Source organism: Ornithorhynchus anatinus, chromosome 8 (assembly GCF_004115215.2).
Source record: "Ornithorhynchus anatinus isolate Pmale09 chromosome 8, mOrnAna1.pri.v4, whole genome shotgun sequence".
Classification (NCBI taxonomy): domain Eukaryota; kingdom Metazoa; phylum Chordata; class Mammalia; order Monotremata; family Ornithorhynchidae; genus Ornithorhynchus; species Ornithorhynchus anatinus.
This window is the reverse complement of record NC_041735.1, coordinates 19,120,142-19,144,005: the sequence shown is the minus strand read 5'-3', so window position 1 is coordinate 19,144,005 and position 23,864 is coordinate 19,120,142. Positions and strand designations below refer to the sequence as shown.

The following is a 23,864-nucleotide window of genomic DNA, read 5'->3' as shown; positions in this document are numbered from 1 at the left end:
GTGCTCAACATATAGTAAGCGCTTAACAAATACCATAATTATTATTATTACCCTTTAGTTATGACCTTATAGTGCTCCCATCCCAAGGATGTTAGGGATTTCTCCTGGAGCTTCTCCCAACAGCTGTTTCCATACAATTGCAACTGTATGGGAGCAACCCTTTTCAGGTCTCCCGTTCCACTTCCTTCCTAGGGGAGAGATTAGCTTTTGTTCTTCGTTGTTCTTCATTCTCACCAGGTGGTCTGGAGTTCACGGCCAAGGGCAAGCCAGATCAAGACAGTAATGGGGAAAGACTAAGTCAGCCCAGGTGATTAATGCTCACAGGCAGCATCTTACAGGCCCAGTGCAGGGGCCGGGGAGAGCATCTGTCAACTCAATAATGAGGGGCCATGTTCCAAGCAAACTGATGATAGACTCTCCCAGACACACTGGGGGAGCAGCTGGGGTAAGAGCAGAGTATGAAGGCAAGGAGCCTCCTAAGACAAACTAACCCCCTCAGGGGAATAAGTGCATTGAGGAAGTGAAGGCAAAGGGCTGTCTGGTTTGTGTGGAAGAAACTTTATTGCCCTTTATTAGCCTCCCTTCCTCCGTCCAGTAAAATTAGATTTTGCCTTCAAGCCTTCAGATGGTTTTTCTGCAGAGGGGGCTGCACTCGTCTGGGAGTCAGAAGGACCTGGGTTCTAATCCCATCTCCATCACCTGGCTGATGTGTGACCTTGGGCAAGTCACTTAACTTCTCAGTGTCTTAGTTGCCTCATCTGTAAAAGGGGGATTAAGACTGTGAGCTCCATGTGGGTCAGGGACTGTGTCCATCACAATTTGTTTGTATCCACCCCCGTGCTTAATACAGTGCCTGACACATAGTAAGTGTTTAACAAGTACAACAATTATTATTATTATTATTAATTGATGCTAATTGTGTTTGTTAAGCACTTAATTTATCCCAAGCACTGTAAAGAATGCTGGGGTAGATACTCTACTAGCTCAAGGTTTAAGTGGCCAAAACAACAGGTATTTTCTCCTCATTTTCAGATGAGGAAACTGAGGCACAGAGAAGTTAAATGACTTGCCCAAGCAGACAAGTGACATTAGAACCCAGGTCCTCTGACTCCCAGGCCTGTACTCTTTCCATTAGGCCACGCTGCTCTTCAACATCGATCAACTGTCTTCCTCCATGGAGGACAGAGCAAAAGAAAACAAGAAACATGAGGCTTTAACTGCAGGAGGAGGCAATTGGGTTAGATCTAAAGCAAGCTCAGTGTGGGCTGGGAATGTGACTATTGTTATATTGTACTGCCCCAAGTGCTTAGTACAGTGCTCTGCACACGATAAGTGCTCACTAAATATAATTGAACAAGGAAGCAGGCACTTATATGAGGTGTTGGGGGAAGAATATGAATTTCTTTTCCTGAAGAGCTTTTGATATAGGATAGATTTTTCTCTGGATAGTAAAAGTTGTAATAGTTGATTTTCAAGCCTTGGAAGGAGAACCAAAGATTTCTTAGTTGTTCAGAAGGTCACGGCATTCTTCAGGATGTGTCAATACTTGGCCAGAAATGGAAGTCACTAATTAGCAGTGCTCAATGAAGAGCTTCTCTAACATGGGAGGAGGGCTGGGGTGTGTGGTCTGCTTCTTCCAGAGAGGCCCCGTATCACATCCGAACCCCAGAATGTCGACGTCACCTTGGGCAACACGGTTTACTTCACCTGCAAGGCAGAGGGCAACCCCAAGCCTGAAATAATCTGGTTACACAACAAGTAAGTCTCTTCCCCACACCCTCTGGGAGCTTTCTGCTTCCAGTTAGCTCGTTTGGCTCCTCGCCCGCTCCAGTAATTAGCTAGCTTCTTTCAGGATCAAATTAAAGTTGAAAATGCATTTTGTATTTATTCCATCCACCACACCATTTAACAACCTAATTAAGATTGTTCCGGGGTCTCTATTGCAAACATTTTACTGCGATCCGTAACTAGCTATAAACAGGTCCCCACAAGTCGAGGCGGGGAACAGGAGTCATATTGGCTCGTGAACCACTTCTGGAAAATCGTTTCAGAAAACAATAAATTTTCCTCATGAGTTTCAGGGAGTTGGGGTATGTGTATGTGATTAGACGTAATAACTGTTCTGAATAAGAAAAGGCCTGTAAGTCACTAGGCCCTTTGAAGGGGTTGGTCAGCTCTGTTTCCTTCTCACTGGGCGAGGTGGTGGCCTGTGGCCAACTAAAATGTCTCTCACTGCCTCTGGGCGCAGTCATCAAATCCATTATCTACTAGTCAGAACTCTGAAGCAGGGGTCGGGGAGGAGGAGATGGAACACTGTGGACAGAGGGTTGCACTTAGCTCAGAACTTGGAGTATTCCCTGGAAAATCTTTGTGGGGGTGCAGCTGTGTATTCCTGCACCAGAGAGGTGCCAAGGCTCCATCCACGGATTCTGGAGTTGGGCCCGAGTGAGCTCTGCCCCCATGAAGTTCAGTGTGAGAATACCAGCTGTGTCACACGTGTCTGCTGTGTGACCTTGGGCGACTCACTTAACTTCTCTGTGCCTCAGTTACCTCATCTGTAAAATGGGGATAAAAGTGTGAACCTCATGTGGAACAGGGACTGTGTCCAACCTGATTAACTTGTACCTACCCCAGCACTTAGAACAGTGCTTGCCACATAGTAAGCGCTTAACAAGTACTATTATTATTATTATCATTATTGTTATCATTTGAGATGCTGGAAGACCACCTGGTACAGTTTAATGGAGACGCATATAGCTCATTATGTGATCATGCACTGAACCGGGCTCTGAGGAGACTGTGGGGCCGAGATTAGTTAGATGGGCTCTCTTCCCTCAGGATGTCTGTTATCCACTCAGTAAAACAAGAAAACTAAATACAAAGTCTAGATAAACCCCTGGATCACACAGGTATTCACATCATAGACATAAGTCTAAGAAGCCAATATGAGGAATTCTGAGCAGGTTGGTTGGTATAGGAAGGTGCTTGTCAACTAATCAAAAAATCAATTATATTTATAGAGCGCTTATGTGCAGAGCAGTGTACTAAGTATTTGGGAGAGTAAAATTATAACAGAGTTCCTAGGCACATTCCCTGTCCACAGCTTACAATCTAGGGGGGATACAGACAGTATAAATAAATTTGGGATATGTGGGGCTGAGGGAGGGGGGAATACAGGGAGGAAATCGGGGCGAAGCAGAAGGGAGTGGAAGAAGAGGATATGAAGGCTTAGTCAGGGAAGACCTCTTGGAGGAGATGTGTCTTCATTGAGGTTTTGAACGTGGGGAGTGTAATTGTCTGATATGAAGAGGGAAGGCATTCCAGGTCAGAGGCAGGATGTGGGCAAGCGATAGGTAGTGAGATAGATAAGATCAAAGTACAGTGAGTAGGTTTGCATTAGAGGAGTGAAGTGTGCAGTCTGGGTTGTAATAAGAAATCAGCAAAGTGAGGTAGGAAGAGGCAAGCTGACAGTGCTTTAAAGCTGATGGTAAGGAGTTTCTGTTTGTGGAAATGGATGGGCAACCACTGGAGGTTCTTGAGGAGTGGGGAAACCTGGACCGAATGTTTTTGTAGAAAAATGATACATGAAGCAGAGTGAAGTATGGACTGGAGTGGGGAGAGAGAAGAAGAAGGGAGGTCAGCAGGAGGGTGATAGAATAATCAAGGTGGATTAGGATAAGTGCTTGGATCAATGCGGTAATCGAAGAAAGCTTCCTAGAGGAGGTGAATTTTGAACTGAGTCACAAGCGATAAGTGTCTTTTAAACAAAAAAAACCCTCTTGGTTCTCATTAACCATCACATTAGGGGATAGAGGGTGATGGTAGGTGAGTGCAATTTGCGGGGAGACTCTTCAACTCCTTTCTGGCACTGATCGGTAGGAAATTTTAGTAGAAGTCCCACTACATCCGCCTCTCTTCCTTGTAGCAATGAAATCGACATGAAAGACAACAGCCGCCTCAACCTGCTTCAGGATGGAACCCTGATGATCCAAGACACTCAAGAGTCAGATAAAGGCGTCTATCAGTGTATGGCCAAGAATATTGCCGGAGAGGTCAAGACCCAAGAAGTGGTTCTCCGCTACTTTGGCACTCCCTGTAATTGAGCCTTAGACACTTTCGAAGCTCTGCTCTGTCAACTGGTAGTATTGAGAGTCAGGGACGTGGGGGTTATGGGGTCACTTTCTGCTTGTGCCCAGGTGGTGGGTGAGAAGTCAGGGAGAGAGGGAGAAATAGCAAAGCGGGATAAGATCAGAATTCATTTCTCAAAGTATTTCAGTGGTAATAAAACTTTACCAGTCAGGTTGGGTAAAATGTAGCTGGGGTAGGAAATTGCATAAATCAAGCAATACCAGGAATTCTTTTCTTGTTGGCATCGGAAAAAGATTGCCCTGCTGGGTCTAGGCAATTCTAAATTATTGGTAGAATGAAAAGGTTAGGAGAGAGTGGATACTAAAAATAAGCAGATAATCCAAAAACCTATTTATCCTTTAGTTTCAGACTTCCTAGCCAATCAAAACCACATGGCAGAACTTATGATGAGGATCAAAGTTCACTGGGCTGAGGTTTCTGTTCCTATTTCTTTTGTTCACCCTCAGGAGTTGTCAGTTAATCATATTTATTGAGCGATTATGGTGTGCCGAGCACTGTACTAAGCCCTTAGGAGAGCACAGCACAACATTGTAACAAACACATTCTCTGTCTGCAGTGAGTTCTCATGAGATGCTCAAAATCTGGGCAGTGAAAAAGAGGAGGGTAAGCAATAAGTATTAATAAGTAATAAGTAATAGGAATAAGTATCGCTTACTCCTGTATAATCTACAAACTGGATAGCCAATTCCCAATTGACTTGAAAATTGCAAGTTGAGCAGTACCCTTTGTGGGAGAGGACCAGTTTATGAATTCTCTTCTGTGCAATTTTAGTGACTAACCTGTCCTTATTAATTAAGTTGAGGAATCAAACTAGTTCTGAATTATCTTCCTTTCAGCAAAGCCCAGCTTTGTCATCCAACCTCAGAACACCGAAGTGCTAGTTGGGGAAAGTGTCACCTTAGAATGTGGGGTATCCGGACACCCCCATCCTCGCATCGTTTGGACCGTGGCCACTGGGTCCCCTCTCCCTGATGATTCCCGCTTCACCATCACCAGCTCTGGAGGGCTGTACATCCAGAATGTGAATTTTTCCGACCAGGGCCAATACAATTGCAACGCGAGCAATTCAGAAGGCTCCGTTCAGGCTACAGCACATATCATTGTGCAAGGTGAAGGGCTCTCGGTGAGGTGGGAGTGAAGGGAGGGTGTGTGAATGTGTATGGGGGGCAGAGGGGTGTCCCATAAGAGTGGGAGGCGAAATTCACAAGATGAGCGAGACAAGATTCAGGCAACTTTAGTCCCTAAGCCTGACTTTTCACTTCTCACCCATCTCCCTTCACAGAAGGCTGCTCTTGAGCAAGTCACTTAACTTCTCTGTGCCTCAGTTACCTCACCTGTAAAATGGGGATTAAAACTGTAAGCCCCATGTGGGACAACCTGATTACCTTGTATCTACCCCAGTGTTTGACACATAGAGCTTAACAAATACCCTAATTATTATTATTATATCCTCCAACAATTAACTGGGGAAGTCAGGCAAAAGGAGTGGAAGTGCCCTCAAGAGATGGCGATGACTGTGAGGCTTTAACATAAAATTAAAAAACGGGAGTAAATTCTCCTTCTGCCACTTGTGAGGGTTCGTGTTCAGATCTTGAGTGCAGAAGTATGGAGAGGCTACCATCACCCAGGCTCTCCTGTGGGTGTAGAAAAATGTTCTCATCTCTGCCCTGGATCCTTTCTTCACTTAAAATGGCTCCTGGGCTCTGTCCAAAATGGACTTGCATTAATTTTGTGTTTTTTAATTTTGAGACTCTCGTTGGAAGGGATGTTCAGTATAAAGACTGAAATAAGCTGATTTCTTGCCTCACTCTTTGCATTAATGATTCTGGAGTAAAATATGTCCTCCCAAGATCTTTCCAACTGCTCCAACTATACCAGGATTATTTCTTGTCTATCTGGATTTTAGGAAGGCATTTGGTGAACTGACAAGAATTGTGATTTGTCTTTCTGCACTTGGGAATAACAGTTCTGGTTGAATTTCTCAAGTGCCCTAGCCATCGCTGTTCGGTTCTTTGGCTCCATCCTCGTGGCCTCCTGGCTGACCTGTCTCTCTACATGGCTGGTAGCATCCTCACCATTGCCACCCTATATAAGGCAGCCAACCAAGGTTGCAAATAGACCCTGGCCCACAGGCCCTAAACCTAATGGAATTCAGGCAGAAGACCTACAAGAAACTGAATCACTTGTTTTTTCCTTGGAGTTTGGTTTTTGTGTGTGTTTGGCTCTGGAGTTGAGGTTGCGGGGAGGGAGTGCTAAATGTTTGATGCAGGCAGCCACTTGTGTTCTCTGAACAAGTAGTTCCTTACCTAGCAAAGCTCCAGTCTGACGCTGCTTAATAAATCAGATCTGATGCTTATATCTCTTCTCCATCCCTGGCTCTACTCCATTAGGTTAGGATGTCCCTACTGAGAATTTCACTTTTAAAATTTCTTTATCTTTTTCTTTATCTGTCCCTCTTCTCTCTTCCTCATTCCCCCCATCCCCGTCCCCTTCTATCCACTCTAGAAATAGTAAGATTCTTAACCAGTTACTGTGTGCAGAGCACTGTACTAAGTGCTGGGAAAGAATACACAGGTGGGAATAGGATACACAGGTGGGAATAGGACACAATCCCTAGCTCTCAGGGGCGCTCGTAATCTCCCTCTCTCTCCCCTTCTGCAGATACCCCTAAATTTGTGGTCACTCCCACGGATCAGACAGTGACCGAGGGGCAAAGTGTTGATTTCCAGTGCTCTGCTGAAGGCCACCCAACTCCTGTGATTACTTGGACCCGTGCAGGTAATCGGATAACCCGTGTGCTCATTGACCACAGATACCTCAGCTGGTTACACGATGGAACTAGCGCAGCCACATATGTTGGTATTTGTTAAGCGCTTACTATGTGCCGAGCACTGTTCTAAGCGCTGGGGTAGACACAGGGGAATCAGGTTGTCCCACGTGGGGCTCACAGTCTTCATCCCCATTTTACAGATGAGGTAACTGAGGCACCGAGAAGTGAAGTGACTTGCCCACAGTCACACAGCTGACAAATGGCCGAGCCGGGATTTGAACCCATGCCCTCTGACTCCAAAGCCCGTGCTCTTTCCACTGAGCCACGCTGCTTCTCTAATTCTCTAATTGCTTCACATGTCACTTGAATTCGTTCTCTTTAATTGATTTGTGTCATTTCTGGCTGGGGGACTGCCCAGGATAGAGCTGTGTTGACCAAAGTGTATGCACGTGCTGAGGAGAGAATTTAGCAAAGTTTCCTTAGAATCAATCATTTGAATTTACTGAGTGCCTACTATGTGCAGGGCACTAAATTTAGCACTTGGGAGAGTACAGTACAACAGAATAAGCAGATCTCGATTGTGAGCCCATTGTTCGGTAGGGATTTTCTCTATTTGTTGCCAAATTGTACTCTCCAAGCACTTAGTACAGTGCTCTGCACACAATAAGTGCTCAATAAACACGAATGAATGAATACATTCCCTGCCCATAATAAATTTCCGGTTTAGAACCTGATACATGCAAACAGGAGCAGTACACTAAGTGAAGCTTGAACAATGCTCTCCCCCAAAACTTGAATGATGATGGTCTTAACCTAGACTACTGTATCCTGGGAGAAAAGATCTTCTAAGGGATGAGCGATTCAGAGAGATAATCTGAAGCAAAATGGACAATTATGTGGAGAGAGGAAGGAGTGAGGGAGAAGAGGAGGGACAGGGAAGAAAGGGAAAAACAATTTCAAACTTTATAGGCCAAACAGAAGCCTTTAACTTAAAATAAAAAACAGGAGTAAATTCTCCTTCTGCCACTTGCAAATGATTATCTCAAATCACTCCAGCGTGTTTTCTCTTTTAGTTCAGAGAATCTGGATTAAGTAGCCCTTACGCTAACTCCACTCCCTCAGGGTTGATTGTATTTTAAGTGAAAAAGTCAGGGGCCCGTGGGAGGGGCCCAGGAATGTCTTGCTGACCTGAGAAAACTAGGGCAGAACATAACTTTGAGTCACTGGGTTGCCAGGGTCTTGGGACTTAACCTCTCCTACCCCAGCTTGAAGGAACAGGACCTAGAAGAAAACAACTGCAAACTGGCATCTGAGTAACTCTCTAGCCTCTCCTCCACTGCACCCCAGGGTACGCTGCTTTGGGTTCTTGTCCCCTGGCTTTCCTAATAGCTTTTAGGCAGAGGGAAGAAGGAAAGGGAGAGGAGGAGGAAGAGCGAGTTATTTGGGAGTCACCGAGTTTAATTCAACAAGCAATCAATAGTATTTATTGAGAAGCAGTGTAGCCTAGTAGAAAGAGCAAAGACCTGGGAGTCAGAAGACTTGGATTCTAATATCAACCTACCACTTGCCTGCTGTGTGACCTTGGGCAAGTCACTTAACTGCTCTGTGCCTCAGTTTCTTAATCTGTAAAATGGGAACTAAGTACCTGTTCTCCTTCCCCCTTAGTCTATGAGTCAGGGGCTGTGTCTGATCCAGTTGCACTGGTGCTACTCCAGAACTTAATACGGCACATAGTAAGCACTTAACAAACACCATTATTATCATTATTATTGATCATCTACTCTGCAGAGTCCACTACTGAATGCTTGGAAGAGTACATTAGCAGTAGACATAATTGCTCTCAAGGGTCTTACAAACTAGTGGGGGAAGATGGACTGTCATATCAGGTCCAGACAGGGTTGCTCACTGTTGGATCAGGAGCCCTTCAAAGTCCTATTGAAGGCTCACCTCCCCCAAGAGGCCTTCCCAGACTAAGCCCCCTTTTCCACTGCTCCCCCTCCCATTGCCCTGACTCACTCCCTTTGTGCTATCCCCCCTCCCCACCCCACAACACTTGTGTATATATGTACATATCTATAATTCTATTTATATTCATGCTTGTTTACTTGTTTTGAAGTGTGTATATATATCTATAATTCTCTTTATATCAATGCTATTGATGCCTGTTTACTTGTTTTGATGTCTGCCTCCCTTGTAAGCCCACCGTGGGCAGGGATTTTCTCTCTTTATTGCTGAATTGTACTTTCCAAGCGCTTAGCACAGTGTTCTGCACACAGTAAGCGCTCAGATATGATTGAATGAGTGAATGACATCTTAGCGTTTTCCCATTTGGGCTGAATCATCTCCCACCCGAGTCAGTACTTTTTGTACAAAATCCAAATTCCATTGAGGAAGAGAGGAGGTTTTCCATTTTCCAAGAGATAAACTGAGACCCTGAGTTTCTGATCCATGCAATAGGTGAATTTCACAATCCCCTTGGAAACTAATTGGAAGGGCACTTAAAAATCGCTAGCTTGCCTAAGAATTGGTTTAAGCAGTCTTGCGAGTAACCTCTTTTCACTCAATCATGGTAAAATGCGACTTGGACTGGGCAGATGATGAAGAAGCCTGAGTGATTTTACTTTTCCTCCTTCGTGGGGAGGTCAGGGTGCTATCAGGGCACTGGGCTGGTAAGCACTCATGTTTTATTTGCAAGGTTGTATGGGTGACTGAACAGAGGGGATTTGGAATAAATAACCTAAATTGTAACCTCAATTTAAGGTAAGGGCAAAGCTGGAGGTGGTGAGTTCTTGGGAAATGGGAAGTCTTTGAAAGTATAAATCTTTAAAGGTTTGCTGTGAGTTTCTAGAAACTAAAAATGGATCTTAAGCTAACAATATTGCGGTTGGTGTTCAGGAGGTCCCTTGCCCGGTGATCGTCGTCACACCATCCTCTCCACGGGGGCCCTCAGGGTGATGAGGGTAGCTCTACACGATCAGGGCCAGTATGAATGCCACGCTATCAGCGCCATCGGAGGCAAGAGTGTCCTGGTGCAGCTGACAGTCTCTCCACGAGGTACGTAGTGATGAAAAGTTAGCTTTCATGCTGGAATGTGTGACTCTTTAGGAAATGTCATTGAATGTCATGACAGCTCAGTTTTGAATAGAGAAATGGCAAATTATTTTTCCTGAGTTGTTTCAATGTCTCCCACTAGAACTGGAGCATATTTCCTCTTGTTCTGTCTGGCATAGGGCATGCAAAGCAGCAACTTAAATTTCCAGCCACCTGTGAAAATATGATCCATTTGTTATTGCCCGGGAATGGATTACCCACTTGGATTATTCACAGCAAATTTTGTTCAAGCCCTCACCAGCTGCAAATCTGACTTCCTGCTAATGTTCTCTATTTTTGGTCTAGTGGAAAGAGTGTGGGGCTTAGAGTAAGGGGAACTGGTTTCCAGTCCTAGCTCTGTCACTAGGCAGATGGCTGATGGTGGACAAATCACATAACCTCTCTGAGCCTCATTTTTTCATCTGTAAAATGTGGAGAATAACTCTCTTTTCTGAATATTATGAGAGGAAAAAGGAGCCTTTCCTAAAGGCTTTTTCTAACCCTTTTTTTAAAAAAAGGTTCTAGTACCAGCTTCCCTACTTGTCAAATGTGTGGCCTTGGGCAAGTCCATTCCCTTCTTTGGGCCTCAGTTCCCTCATCTGCAAAATGGTGATTTAACACCTGTTCTATAATTATCATTTCTATTATTGTTTTTGTTGTTATTATTTTCCCATAACTTAGTAAGGAGGAAGCTATCGCTGCTGCATCTGTCTCCTTTTCTTCCCTCATCCAGTGATCCCTGTCTTCCTCCACACTCCCCGGGATACCGTGGCTGAGACCGGACGGGATATAGAGATTCCTTGTGCAGCCCAGGGGGACCCCCCTCCCATTATCACCTGGGCCAAAGTAAGACCTTTGAACTCTCCCTACCCACCCTAAAATACTAGTCACCTCTCCCATCCCACTAGCCGCAGTCAGGCTTCTGGGGTTTGGTTATAATGGGTGAGCAGACCCGGACAGTTCTGATTTTTGGTTCAGGGTGAGGGTATCAATAGCCTATATCTGTCAGTTAATGGCGTTTATTGGGCGTAATAATAGTACCGTGAGCAGAGCACTGTACTAAGCACTTGGGAGAGTACAATATAACGGATACATTCCCTGCCCACAACCACGGTGAAAATAGTCACCAGCCCAGGCACCCAAATAAATCAGCAGGGGCATTTTCAGAAGCAGGTGAGAAGTGGAATGCCATTGAAGACTAGTTTTTTTTCTTCCCAGTTCTCTGTGTCGCTCGCTATCTTTTGGTGACACCTGGTGGCTCGCTGGTTCCTTCACAGGGCCCTCTCATTCCAAGTTACCAACTCCAGGCTTTGGAGATGTTTGTTCTTGTAACCTCTGCTTAACCAGAGGTAAAGGCTCGTTCCCGAAGGTGCCTGAACTTGACTGAGAATGTGGGGGAAAACCAGAAAGGATAGGGGTGGGGACTCTTACAGCCATTTTGAATGGTCCTTCTATAACGTTAAGGCACCTTGAAGTTTCATTCCTCTTTCCCTTCTAACCTCTTCCCTGGCCATCCCCTTTTCCTTTCACGTTGCTGGGTCTCGGAGGGTTGGTCCAAACTAGGACTGTGGCCGGCTGGACTTCGGCTAGACGCGCTCAGCACGGAGCATAGCAACAATGTAACGATGACCTCGTTCTTGTAACAGGAGGGCATCCAAATCACAGAGAGCGGCAAATTCCACATCAGTGGCGACGGGACCCTCACGGTGCGTGACCTGGGAGTGGCTGACCAGGGCCGATACGAGTGTATCGCTAGGAATGCCTTTGGCTTCACGTCCAGTGCCATGAGGCTGACCATCACCGGTACAGTAGATGTCTTATCGACTAGTTTCGCTCAATGAAATGGGGAGAAAGGGCAAAACTGCTGCAGCTTCTTCCTTGCTGGCTTTCAGGATGGGGCTCGGGGGGATTTGGGGGTTCAGGTGGCAGAATGGAGATGCTGGGGCAGAGGGAAAAGTCAACGTGTGTTCATAGTGGGAGGAAGGAAAGGCACTCCATTTATTCATTTGCACTTGGTCCCCGAAAGCCACGGATATCGGCAGGAGCGGCGACACCTTTGTAGCCACATCAATCCAGGAAGCTATCAGCAGCGTGGACCACGCAATCAACTCCACGCGGACAGAGCTGTTTAGCAAGTAAGGCAACTCAGGGAACTGGGGTCTGGGAAAGGAAAAAAACAGAGTGAGAAGCTGGTGGAACGAAGCACTCCAGTGTCCCAGTTGTCTTAAGAAGGCTCCTTATGGTGAAATGAAGAGGCTTCACACATTAACTGGGCAATAGGAAATGGATGGGAAGGTGTAGAGCATAATCGTGGCCAGTGACCGTATTTAGCTTGATTGGTACTTTCACAATCTTGCTCACATTGCAAGGTGTAGAAATTGTCGTCGTTTTGCCTAATTGCATACTTGCCAATCGCTAGGTTGCTCCATTTCTCATGGTTTCACCCAAGTTTGGCTACTTCTCCTGATCTCTGTCTGGTTGGGATTGCAAGCAATCAGGGGTGCTCCCAGGTTTCCCTTTTATGAACTTCCATCTTGGGTCCACCAAAATAGAAAGCTCCAATCGTCAAACTGGGGTCGCACCTAAAGAGATGAGAAAGGAGATATGCCAAAGAAGCCAGTTCTTTATTAAGAAAATTAGAGTTCTGTAAAATGGGAATGTAAATCTGTAAAATGGGAGTTAAATAGCTGTACTCCCTCTCCCTTAGATTATAAGCCCCAAGTGGAACAGGAACTATGACTGATCTGATTTTATTGTATTTATCCCAGTGCTTAAGCCTATTACCTGGCCTTTATATGTAACTCCTCAAGAAATACCACATTTTATTATTATTAGATAACCAGATCAGACCTAGCCTCTGTCCCATGTGGGGCTCACCATCTCAAGAGGGAGGGATGGAGAGACTGACCCTCCTCCCCTTTGTGTTCTGAAGTCATTGCTCTTGGGTAGTGTACTTCTTTTAGTTGGAAATGGAGAATCCTGAGAGTTGACTGTCAGGAATAGCAGATGTCTTGAGTGGAAGAGCATAAGAAGTCAGAGAGAACATATAAATAAATATTAATATAATATAGACATCATGAGGATTCCCACTGGGGTGATAGTTCTGTGGAGTGAGAATTGTGAGCATAAATTCACCCTTTTTTTCTCTCTCTGAAACCCTCTCGATCTGCTTGCAACCCTGACTGAGAGCGGGTGCGTAGGTAGCCACACTTTTATCTGTTTGCATTTATAGGCGACCCAAAACTCCCAACGACTTACTGGCGCTCTTCCGCTACCCTCGGGATCCTTACACCATCGAGACGGCCCGAGCAGGCGAGATCTTCGAGCGGACCCTGCAACTGATTCAGGAGCATGTGCAGCAAGGGTTGATTGTGGACATCAATGCCACAGGTAGGGCGGAGACTGTCCCAGATCGGACAGACCCGCACGTAGCAGAGACTGGGCATCCGTTCACGGCCACTCATTCCATACCATGAGGAGCCAGCTACCTGTTGCAGATCATGGCATTGGGGCTGGGGGGTGGGTGGCCGGGTGGGGAAGGTAGTGCATATAAATGAAAAGCAAGACAGTGTCTGCCCACAAGGAGTTTACAGTCCATTGGGGAAGACAGGAAAACCCCAATACAGAAGGATACAAATATGCATCCTTGGGAGAGTACAGTACAACAGAGTTGATAGATACATTCCCCGCCCACAAAAAGCTTACGGTCTAGAGGTGGACTACCAGCACTGGGAAAGAATTCATAAGTAAGAATTAGGCATGCTCTTTAGAAGAACCTGGCCTAATCCTCTCCACCCCAGCTTAGCCAAGGATTCAGAACACTCATACAGGAATTCCCTCTGAAAAAATGCCACGGATATTTTTTTTAAGTCATGAAGGACTTAAAGAGGCAGTCTGTCCAAACAGAAAAAGCTTGGGAAACACTTTTAGAAATCATTCAAGAGTATTTATTGGCTGTCTACTGTAGTGAGCACTTGGGCAAATCCAAGAGAGTTAATAGCCACAATCCCTGCCGTGGATTATAAAAGATGCATATAAACACAAGTAACAGAAACGTACAGGGGAGTTGGATGGGTTGGAGTCATCCGAGTCAGTTTGAGTTAATTCTGGAAGACTTCCCGGAGGAGTTCGGAGGGATGAGAGAAACCTGTCTGGTTGGAGATGAGGGAGAGGAATGTTTCAGTGGAGAGAACAGGATGCGCTATGGTTCAGTGCTGGGAAAAGGATGATTGACATGGTGTGCAAGTTTGCTTAGCAGGAGTGGTGAGTGAAACTGAAGGCAGGTAGTTAAGGGGAAGCTGAGCTGGGGAGAATTTCAAACTGGGCAGGGCTCGGCGGCCCTGAGCTGTAAGATGATATATATATCCTGGTCTTTCTCTTTCAAACAGCGCAGCTGAGAGTGTCGCTCTCCGCAAATGCCAATTTAGCAGAAGAAACCACAATTTCCTATTAACAGCCCATAGTAATGCCCGGTTCATGAAGACCAGTCAATCTCCTGGTAAACGAGTCACTCTCTGGGTTTAGCCAGCTCATTCTAACCTATTGCTGACGCACGAAGTGCACAGGATAATCTAATTGCAGCATCATCCACCGTCCAGAAGAGGACAGGGCTGTACTCTCCAGCTGCTCTTGAGCTTTTCCTGATCTGGAGTATGCTTGGAGAGTTGTCATCCTAAAGGAAGAGGCAGGCTAATTAGGCCTTAAATTACAGCCTCTGTTGACCTTGCTAAGGAAACAATTAGGTCTCGGGGGCACCTAGAACATCTTGACTTTCAGAGTCGATATGACTACCTTCTTGTTGGGTAGAGATTGTCTCTATCTGTGGCCGAATTGTATTTTCCAAGCCTTAGTATGGTGCTATGCACACAGTAAGCGCTCAATAAATACGATCGAAAGAATGAATATTTTATACTGTACTACCAAGTAGAAGCAATAATAGCAATGGTGCTTATTTGCACTTACTGGGTGCAGGCGATTTAAATGTTTGGGACAGTATCAATCAGTGGTATTTATTGAACGTGTATTCATTCAATAGTATTTACTGAGCGCTTACTATGTGCAGAGCACTGTACTAAGCACTTGGAATGTACAATTCGGCAACAGATAGAGACAATCCATGCCCAATGACCGGCTTACAGTCTGTACTAAGTGTTTGGGAGAGTAATAATGATAATGATGGCATTTGTTAAGTGCGTAATATGTGCACCGTTCTAAGCGCTGGGGAGGATACAAGGTGATCAGTTTGTCCCACGTGGGGCTCACAGTCTTAATGCCCATTTTACAGATGAGGTAACTGAGGCACAGAGAAGTTAAGTGACTCGCCCCAAGTCCCACAGCTGACAAGCGGCGGAGCCGGGATTTGAACCCATGATCTCTGACTCCCCAGCCCGTGCTCTTTCCACTGAGCCACGCTGCTTCTCTAAAGTGTAACAGAGTTGGCAAACACTTTCCCTGCCCTCTATGAGCTTATAGACTAGAGAGAGAGAGACAGACAATAATATAAATGATATATAATGTATAACTTAAAGATAATACCCATGTGCGATGGAGTTGAGGATGGAGTGAATAGCGAAGGTCCAAAGTTCACAGATCCAGGTGCGTAGGTGACCCAGAAGGGAGAGTACAAGAGAAGAAGACACAAGGAGTTGACCATCTAGGGATAATTCCGATCAAGACTTCTGTAATTAATCGATCAGTAGGATTTATTGAGCACCTATGGTGCAGAGCTCTGTACTAAGCAATCGGGGAACTATAGAATTGATAGACCTGATAGCTACCTTCAAGGTATTTACAGTCTGGCACGGAAGACGGCCGCTAAAACGCGGTAAAGGATCAAGCGGCCAAGGAGGGTATCCGCTGGTCTCTTGTCCCAATGGGGTTGCATCTGCATACACAGCTCCAGGGAACAATTTTAAACAGATTTCAGTAAGGGGACTGCACCTCTCTGCAGCTCTTAATTCTCTCTTCCTTTTCACCCTGAGAGGGAGGTCGGTCGAAGGGGAAGAATAAGAACGATTCCTCCTTCGTCGGTGTCCTTCAGCTAAAGAACCCCGAGGAACCGCCTATATGTACCCGTTGCCGATACTGAAATTCTCACTGATTTTTCTTCCGGGGCCCGTGCCAACCCTGGCTTTGCTTTTTCAGCTCTCGGGTCCCGGTTGTTTGAACGTCCTGGGTCGGTTTGATGGCTGGCAGCCCCGGTTCCCGGAGGATGGACCCCAGCGTCCTTTCCTTGCGTTTATCTGGGGGCCAGCCCAGCCCCGCGGCGCACCCCAAGAGGGCACCGGGTGTTGTCGGTTTTTGCGGATAGCGCTGACCGTGCCCGGTGCGAAGCCCTGCCCGTTCTCCCGGGTTGTCATTTTGGGGTTCCCTCGCAGGCTTACCGTTACACGACCTGGTCTCCCCTCACTACCCTGAACATGATCGCCAACCTGTCCGGCTGCTCCGCCCATCGCCGCACCCCAAAACTGCTCCGACATCTGCTTCCACCAAGCGCTACCGCACGCACGACGGCTCCTGCAACAACCTGCGGCACCCGACGTGGGGGAGGCCTCCCTGACCGCCTTCCGGCGGCTCACTGAAGCCCGCCTACCAGAAACGGCTTCAACCTGCCCCGGGGCTTCTCCGCGGCGGCCGAGGGCTCGGGCCGAGCTGCCCCTGCCGCTGCCGGTCGTTCGTCTCCACCGCCATGATGGGCACGGAGACCGTCACGGCCGACGGCCGGTTCACCCACGATGCTCTGCAGTGGGGCCAGTTCCTGGACCACGACCTGGACCAGACGGTGGCGGCCATCAGCATGTCCCGCTTCTCCGACGGAGCCCCCTGTAAGCCGGGCCTGCAGCAACGACTCCCCTGCTTCTCCGTGATGATCCCCGAGAACGACCCCCGGGTGCGGAACGGGCGCTGCATGTTCTTCGTCCGCTCCAGCCCCGTCTGCGGCAGCGGCATGACCTCCCTCCTGATGAACTCAGTCTACGCCCGTGAGCAGATCAACCACCTGACCTCTTACGTGGACGCCTCCAACGTGTACGGGAGCACGGAACAGGAGTCCCGGGAGCTGCGGGACCTGGGCAGCCCCTGGGGGATGCTGAAGCAGGGGCCGGTGACGCCCGGCTCGGGGAAGCCCCTGCTGCCGTTCGCCACGGGCCCGCCCACGGAGTGCATGCGGGACGAGAACGAGAGCCCCGTACCCTGCTTCCTGGCCGGCGACCACCGGGCCAATGAGCAGCTGGGCCTCACCGCCATGCACACGCTCTGGTTTCGGGAGCACAACCGCATGGCCAAGGAGCTGCTGGCCTTGAACCCGCACTGGGACGGGGACACGCTCTACCACGAGGCCCGCAAGATCGTCGGGGCCCAGATGCAGCACATCACTTAACGCGCACTGGCTGCCCAAGGTCCTGGGGGAGGCCGGGATGAGGATGCTGGGGGACTACAGAGGGTACGACCCCAACACCGATGCCGGTATCCTCAACGCCTTCGCCACCGCCGCCTTCCGCTTCGGGCACACGCTCATCAACCCCTTCTCTATCGGCTGAACGAGACCCTTCCAGCCACATCGCCGGAAGGCCACGTCCCCCTGCACAAGGCTTTCTTCTCGCCCTTTCGCATCACCCAGGAAGGCGGCATCGACCCCTCTTGAGGGGTCTTTTCGGGATCCCCGGCAAGATGAGGGTCCCACGGAACTTCTGAACATGGAGCTGACGGAAAAACTCTTCTCCATGGCCCACTCGGTGTCTCTGGACTTGGCGGCCATCAACATCCAGAGGGGGCGGGACCACGGGATCCCACCCTACAATGACTTCCGGGTCTTCTGCAATCTGACCTCCGCCCAGGAATTCGAGGACCTCAGAAATGAGATCAGGACCCTGGAGATAAGAGAGAAGCTCAGGAGGTAGGCTGGCTTCCTCCAACCGGGCCGCCGGGGGTTTGAGCTCCGGAGTCAATCGGATGACCCTGCCCAAGAGCTCATTCTTGGTGGCTAGGGCTGGTTGGTTTGCCCACCCCTCCCTCCCCACCAACCCAGCCCTAGTCGGACCTGGCAAACCCACAGTAGTTGGGTCAGTGTGGCCCTGCTCTGGTCACTTCTTCTAGCCCCCAACTCAGCCATCCTGGCTGCCCCGCTGCCCATGCTCGTCCCGGGCCACCTGCGACTCCCCGTGGTTGGCAGGGGCGTTGGCTGGTGCTGGGGGAGGGGGATCTGGGAGCAGGAGAGTGGAGGCAGCAGCTGAAAGACCAAGGAGCTAGAGAGAAGTTAGAGCCCACGAGGACTGAACCCCACTTCGGCCCACAGGAACCAGGGGAGGGAGGGAGGAAGACATTCTGGCCTTTCTTTGGGTTGTTCCCAGGGGCTGCTGGGACTTTATTCCACAAGTGCAAGTTTATGTCTGGCCATTGTGCCGGGCCTCTGTAGTCTCCAGAGGGTCCCAAAGGGACAGGTGAGGGGGAAGGTAATAGAGTGGGAAGGAAAGCCTGATCCAAGCCCTGGTGTCCCACCAGCCTTTTGGGCTGGACCAGAGCCCGTGTTGGCTCCGCCGCCCATCACTCCTTGCAGCGACAGAGCCACTGAAATGTCGTGAGCCTTGGTCAGTCTCTTCCACAGGGGGTCGGGGATTCTCAAGACCTCGAAGATTATCCCCCCATGTGCATTTGTCGAAGGTAGAACCTCCCCACCCCCCAACCAACCTCCACCTTCTAGCATTGGCTGGAACCTTGGAAAGAGGGGAAGCTGGATCCCCACAGCTTTTAGAAGAGGAAGGAATGGGTGAACCCATCTCCTATTTCCCCTTTGCCGTACCCTGTGACGCTGATTCCTGCCTTGGCCCTGCAGCCTGTATGGGACCCCCAAGAACATTGACCTGTTTCCAGCTCTGATGGTGAGAGACCTGGTTACCCGGCACCCGCGTCGGACCCACCCTGATGTGCCTTCTAGCCACCCAGTTCAGGAGGCTCCGGGATGTGACAGGTAATCACAGTGGGGGCTGCGCCCAACTCCCTACCTTCTCAGCTGGGGTTTGAGTGCAGAGGACTCAGGACAGATGTCCAGCTGGTTGTGCCTGGGTATCCAGGGGTAAGTGATTAAATTACCCCTCACTCCCCTGAATAAAGGGGAAATGCTCACTTTGGAAGAGAACACAATAGGAATGGCAATCTCTGCATATACTTTCAGCTACTTCTTCTCCTCAAGATACATGTACACACACACACACACACACACACACACTCTCTCCCCCCCCATCACCCCCCCCATCACCCAGCAGAGAGAGAGGAACTAGGTAGGGGGCTCTTCTGATTCCACACGCATTCCTGGGAGCAGAGGGTTATTGAAAGAAAATGAATGGGGAAGAGGGGGAAGGAGAGAATCAGGAGCTATGCAAAGGTCACTACTGGCAATCTGAGCTCTACGCGTTCTCAACTAGAGTCATTGGCAGGAGCATGCCGGATGCCAGCATTTTTTCCAGTGATAACAACTGGGGCCAAATCGGTTTAGATGAAGTACTGGGAAATCTTTAGGCTGCTCTACCTGATCTTCTTTCAGCATGAAGCATGGAGTTCGAGGAGGGTGTCGAGGAACATAAAGTCCTCTGTTTCTGTCCCAGATTTGACCAGAGGAATTTTCTTCATGTTTTAATGGGCCTGTCCAACCGTGCCATGCCCTATTAAGACTAAGGAGCCAAGATCTTCTGGTGGGGGAAACATTATTAGCCATTTGGGGTCTCTACCTTAGTAAGTATGCAGTCTCTGGGCCATTAGCTGTCTATCTCCCTCCACCAGACACCCCTGAGGCCCCAAGCCCTCTTACTGTGCGATTCTCTACAGGTTCTGGTACGAAAACCCCGGTGTCTTCACCCCAGCCCAGCTCACCCCAGATCCGCCAAGCGCTCCCTGGCTCGTATCATCTGTGACAACAGCGACCACATCCAGCAGCTCCAGAGAGATGTTTCCAGGTGGCCTCCTACCCCCAGGGACTATGGTCAGCTGTGAGAAATCCCCCCTGTTGGATCTCCGGACTATGGCAAGACTGCTGTGAAGGTAAAAGGGCACCCCCTGACTTCCTTTTTCCAGTCTTCTTCCCTCTCCTGTTACAAAGGGGGACAACACCTCGGGCATGGAAGAGCCCTCGGTCCCTCACAGCGACAAGTCAAACAGCCCCGTCTTCCAATCAGCTTTCCTTCTCCGACACCTCCAGCTGAGTCTTCCTTCCCACACCGGCCGCCCCAACCTCACAGGAGAGCTGAGAATTCCCAAGTCCCCCTGAAAAGGGAAGCAGTAGAACCCCAGGTGATCTAAATACCTACAACCCAACTCCTCCAAAAGATTTAGGTTGTACAACTGGCTTTAGACAACCGAACCGAATTGGGGCAGGTGCCTGTCCAATTGATTACGAAACTCTGAGTTGTCAGAATTAGTTTTGGTTCTGCGCAAGGCAGGTAAATGACCTTCTATTATACTGAAAGAAAGGCTGGGTCCAGGAAAACTTTTTGTGTGCGAAGAAGAGGCAATCGGCAGTGGAGTCAATATCTATATATTAACTGCCTGTCTCCCCTTCTGGACTGTAAGCCATGCTCTGGACAGGGAAAGACATTTTTTATTGTTCTATTATAACTCTCGGCCAAGCACTGCACAGTACCACGATATACAGTGCTCTGCATATAATAACGGGCTCAAAAAGTAAGATTTGACTGAGTCAGAAAGGTAGAACTGTAAAGCTCTTTGAGGGCAGGATTATGTCTGCCAACTGTATTGTAATCTCCCAAATTGCATAGTATGGTGCTCTGCAGAAAGTAAGCACTCAGTAAATGCTAATTGTGAGAAAATGGAGGAAATGAGCAAATGGCCTCCAGGATCTATTCTAAAATGTGGTGAGCAAGGGGCAAATGTAAAGATGCATGAGGTGGAAATCCCTTGGCTCCCTCTTATGAATCTTCTTTCCCCATCGTTGTCGGCCTCCACCCAGAAAGCCTCCTAGCCGATTTCTTTGTGTTTTCAGGCCTCCCCAGGAAAATCCTCATGGCCCAGTTTTGGGGAGGATCAGGCTGGCTTGGCTTTGGGTTGGCCTCTGTGGTACCTTTCTTGGCCAAGGAAACTGGATGAGATGCTCTGGAGCCTCCTCTCCCACTGGCCCGAAAATGGTGGGCTCTAATCCAGGGGCATAGAGGCCATGGGAGGGTGAAACCTCATTCTAGACCCCATGAGAAGCAGCATGGCCTAATTGAGAAAGCACAGATCTGGGAGTCAGAAGGACCTGGTTCTAATCCTGGTTCTGCCAATTGCTTTCTGTGTGACCTTGGTCTAGTCGTTTCAACTTCTCTGCACCTCAGTTTCCTCAACTGTAAAATGGAGCTACCTCTTCTCTCTCCTGATCCCCTGCAGGACAGGATTGCGTCTGACTCAGTTAACTTGTACCTTCCCCAGAGCTTAGAACAGACCTTAACAAATGCCATAATCTATGAATTAATGATGGGTGGTTTGGTCTGGGTTCATTTGGATGATTAAATTGGTGTCCATTGTGGGAGCAAACATAGAGGTGAGCTCTTTAAGGGAGCAAAACAAACCAGAAACAAATGACCCACTCTGTGCCTCTCCACAGATTGTAGGTCCCGAGGTCAGTTCAACGCTCTCTCCCAACAATTCCGCGGTAAGAGATCTCCCAGCTTCAGTTACCCTGAAGAAAACCCTTCCGATCACAAATGGAACAATTCCAGGTAGGTGAACCCAGGCTGGCCAGAAGCTCCAGTAGGCCACCAGGTCTCAGGAGAATATCAGACTCCAGCTGTGAACTCCATCTGTCTGCTTTCTAGTGTGACAAGAAAACCTGCCAAGAGCCCATCTGCAGGAGAAGATCCTTGGTCCTTTGTGGCTGAACTAGAAAAGACCATCTCCTCCCTCCAGAAGCAGGTAACATGAGCTCTCTGTGGGCATCTGGGTGTTCTTCCCTCCCCAAGCTAAGGCACAGAAGAGAGATGCATTGTCTGAGGCCTCAGACATAGGGGTGGGGCTAGGCCAGCAGTTTCATCTTCCACACCCTCCCCACAATCCCTGAGGGATCTGACCAATTTCCCTAGTCTAAAGGACCCTGAGAGGCCAGTTTGAGATTTCCATTAAAACCAAGGTTCAATTTTGGTTGGGTGGACTACAGACGTCCACCCAGGACCCTGGCTGACGGAGGGTAGCTGGAAATTTGGGGCAGGACCAGTCTTAAACTGGTTAAGAGAGAAGAGGACATCACTCTGATAGGGTCACTAATCATTACCCATGACTTGGCTCCTCTTCTGCTGGTGGCCCTTGAAGCTTATCCACGTTGGAGGTTGGGGAGGAAGGAGAGGGCAAAACAACTTCAGAAACCCCCCTTGAAGGTCCAGCAAGGTTATTATGGAATCTTGGCCTTGACCCCTAGTCCGGATACTTCGTCATGTGGGAGCCAAGGATCAGAGTAAAAAGTAACTCAGATCAGGCACTTTCAGTCAAGATCAAGCATCAGGCTGTTGGGATTAGAGTAAAAAGTAACTCAGATCAGGCACTTTCAGTCAAGATCAAGCATCAGGCTGTTGGGATTGTGGGGTAGGGGTGGCCAGGCCTTTAAAACTGTGACGGTGGTGGTGGTGGCGGCGAGAGCGGATCTCATCCACCCCGCAGCCCGGTGAGAATGAGGGGAACCCTTTGGGCGTCTGGTCTGTCCAGAACTCGGGTCCTGACAGCCGAAAGAGCGGGAGCAGCTGGACCTCAGGCCGGCTTCTCCACCCTGGACACATGCCTGCTCATTGCGAGGGTCGACGGGAAGTGCTGGTGGATGGCTGTCCTGGCACGCCTACTGCTCAGGCCCTGCACCACCGACTGGGGCAGAGAGTGGTGCTGGGGCAGGGATATGCCAGCGAGGGGCAGCCCAGCTCCCACACCACTGTGGAGTCCCCAGCTCAGGCATTCTGTCCAGAAAAACATCCATTTGGAAATAATTCAAGAACAAGAATCAGGTGCTTCCAGCACTTTACTGTTTCAATAGTGCTCTGATATGGGCAGTCTGGATAAGAAAAATTCCAATATTTATAAGGCATTTCATTATATGCCTTGCACTTGCACTAGGGTAGATATAAAGAGAAGCAGAATGGACCCATCCCTGTCCTACAGGTAGTCATAAAGGGAAAGGAAACTAGGTATTTATCACCTATTTACAGCTGAGGAAACTGAAAACGCAAAAAGTTCAAGCTGACCTATCCATGGTCATTCAGCAGGCCCGTGGCGGAAACCAGGATTAGAACCCAGCTTCGTGCTCTTTCATGAGGCCAACAACTGCCTCCCACATGTCTTCCACACCTAATGGGACTTTAGAGGGGTGCATCAGTGTCTTTACAGATCTAACAAATAATTTCATTCTGTGAGGCAACATCTGCATAAGTCTCTAATCAAATATTCTCCTTAATGAAAAGCTTTCTCCCTAGCCTGTTCCTGTGAAGTCTCGCGCCATTTCTTCACTAATCCTCATGTGTAATGAGTGTTACGTCGGCAGACTATAGCACATTGATTTCTGAGCATTGCTCTACTCCCACTCCCCCAGTAAATGCATTAGAAGACCATCTTCGGTGGCATCAAGGAGCCACCAATGAACAAAGATGCGGAAGAGAACAGGTCAGAAGTGGAGGAGGAGATGACTGTCCCTCTTGCATTGAAGAGTGGGTGAGTCGTTGTTTCCTGGAGTAGATCTGGCAAGCGCAACTATAGTGCAGACTGGTCGCACCAAATGTGACCTGGCATTTCAATTAATCAATCAGTGGTATTTACTGAGCTCCTACGTATGTGCAGAGCACGGAGCTGAGTCCTTGGGAGAAGTATGTAGAGGTCAAAAGATACGGTGGTCTTC

General features: G+C 48.5%; 2 protein-coding genes across 3 annotated transcripts in view; both read left to right on the top strand.

The window, feature by feature from the left end:
- LOC100075357 (peroxidasin-like) overlaps positions 1-23,864 on the top strand; it is a 68,001-nt gene that overhangs the window by 41,432 nt on the left and 2,705 nt on the right. Inside the window, 25 exon segments of the mRNA XM_029070674.1 lie at positions 1,641-1,758; positions 3,926-4,095; positions 4,986-5,258; positions 6,811-6,927; positions 9,815-9,973; positions 10,743-10,855; positions 11,656-11,812; positions 12,036-12,144; positions 13,242-13,399; positions 16,387-16,421; positions 16,423-16,470; positions 16,472-16,501; positions 16,503-16,556; positions 16,559-16,594; positions 16,597-16,638; positions 16,641-17,384; positions 17,386-17,530; positions 17,533-17,643; positions 17,646-17,684; positions 17,687-17,903; positions 18,840-18,900; positions 18,902-18,974; positions 21,600-21,714; positions 21,811-21,907; positions 23,574-23,680. Of these exon segments, the coding sequence (XP_028926507.1) occupies positions 1,641-1,758; positions 3,926-4,095; positions 4,986-5,258; positions 6,811-6,927; positions 9,815-9,973; positions 10,743-10,855; positions 11,656-11,812; positions 12,036-12,144; positions 13,242-13,399; positions 16,387-16,421; positions 16,423-16,470; positions 16,472-16,501; positions 16,503-16,556; positions 16,559-16,594; positions 16,597-16,638; positions 16,641-17,384; positions 17,386-17,530; positions 17,533-17,643; positions 17,646-17,684; positions 17,687-17,903; positions 18,840-18,900; positions 18,902-18,974; positions 21,600-21,714; positions 21,811-21,907; positions 23,574-23,680 (3,328 nt within the window).
- The window catches only part of SRMS (src-related kinase lacking C-terminal regulatory tyrosine and N-terminal myristylation sites), a 35,784-nt gene continuing 35,486 nt past the window's right edge, over positions 23,567-23,864 (top strand). For both annotated transcript variants that reach the window (XM_029070810.2, XM_029070814.1), the window contains exon 1: positions 23,567-23,680. The gene's annotated coding sequence lies outside the window, so the exon portion shown is untranslated. The remainder of the gene's footprint in view (positions 23,681-23,864) is intronic.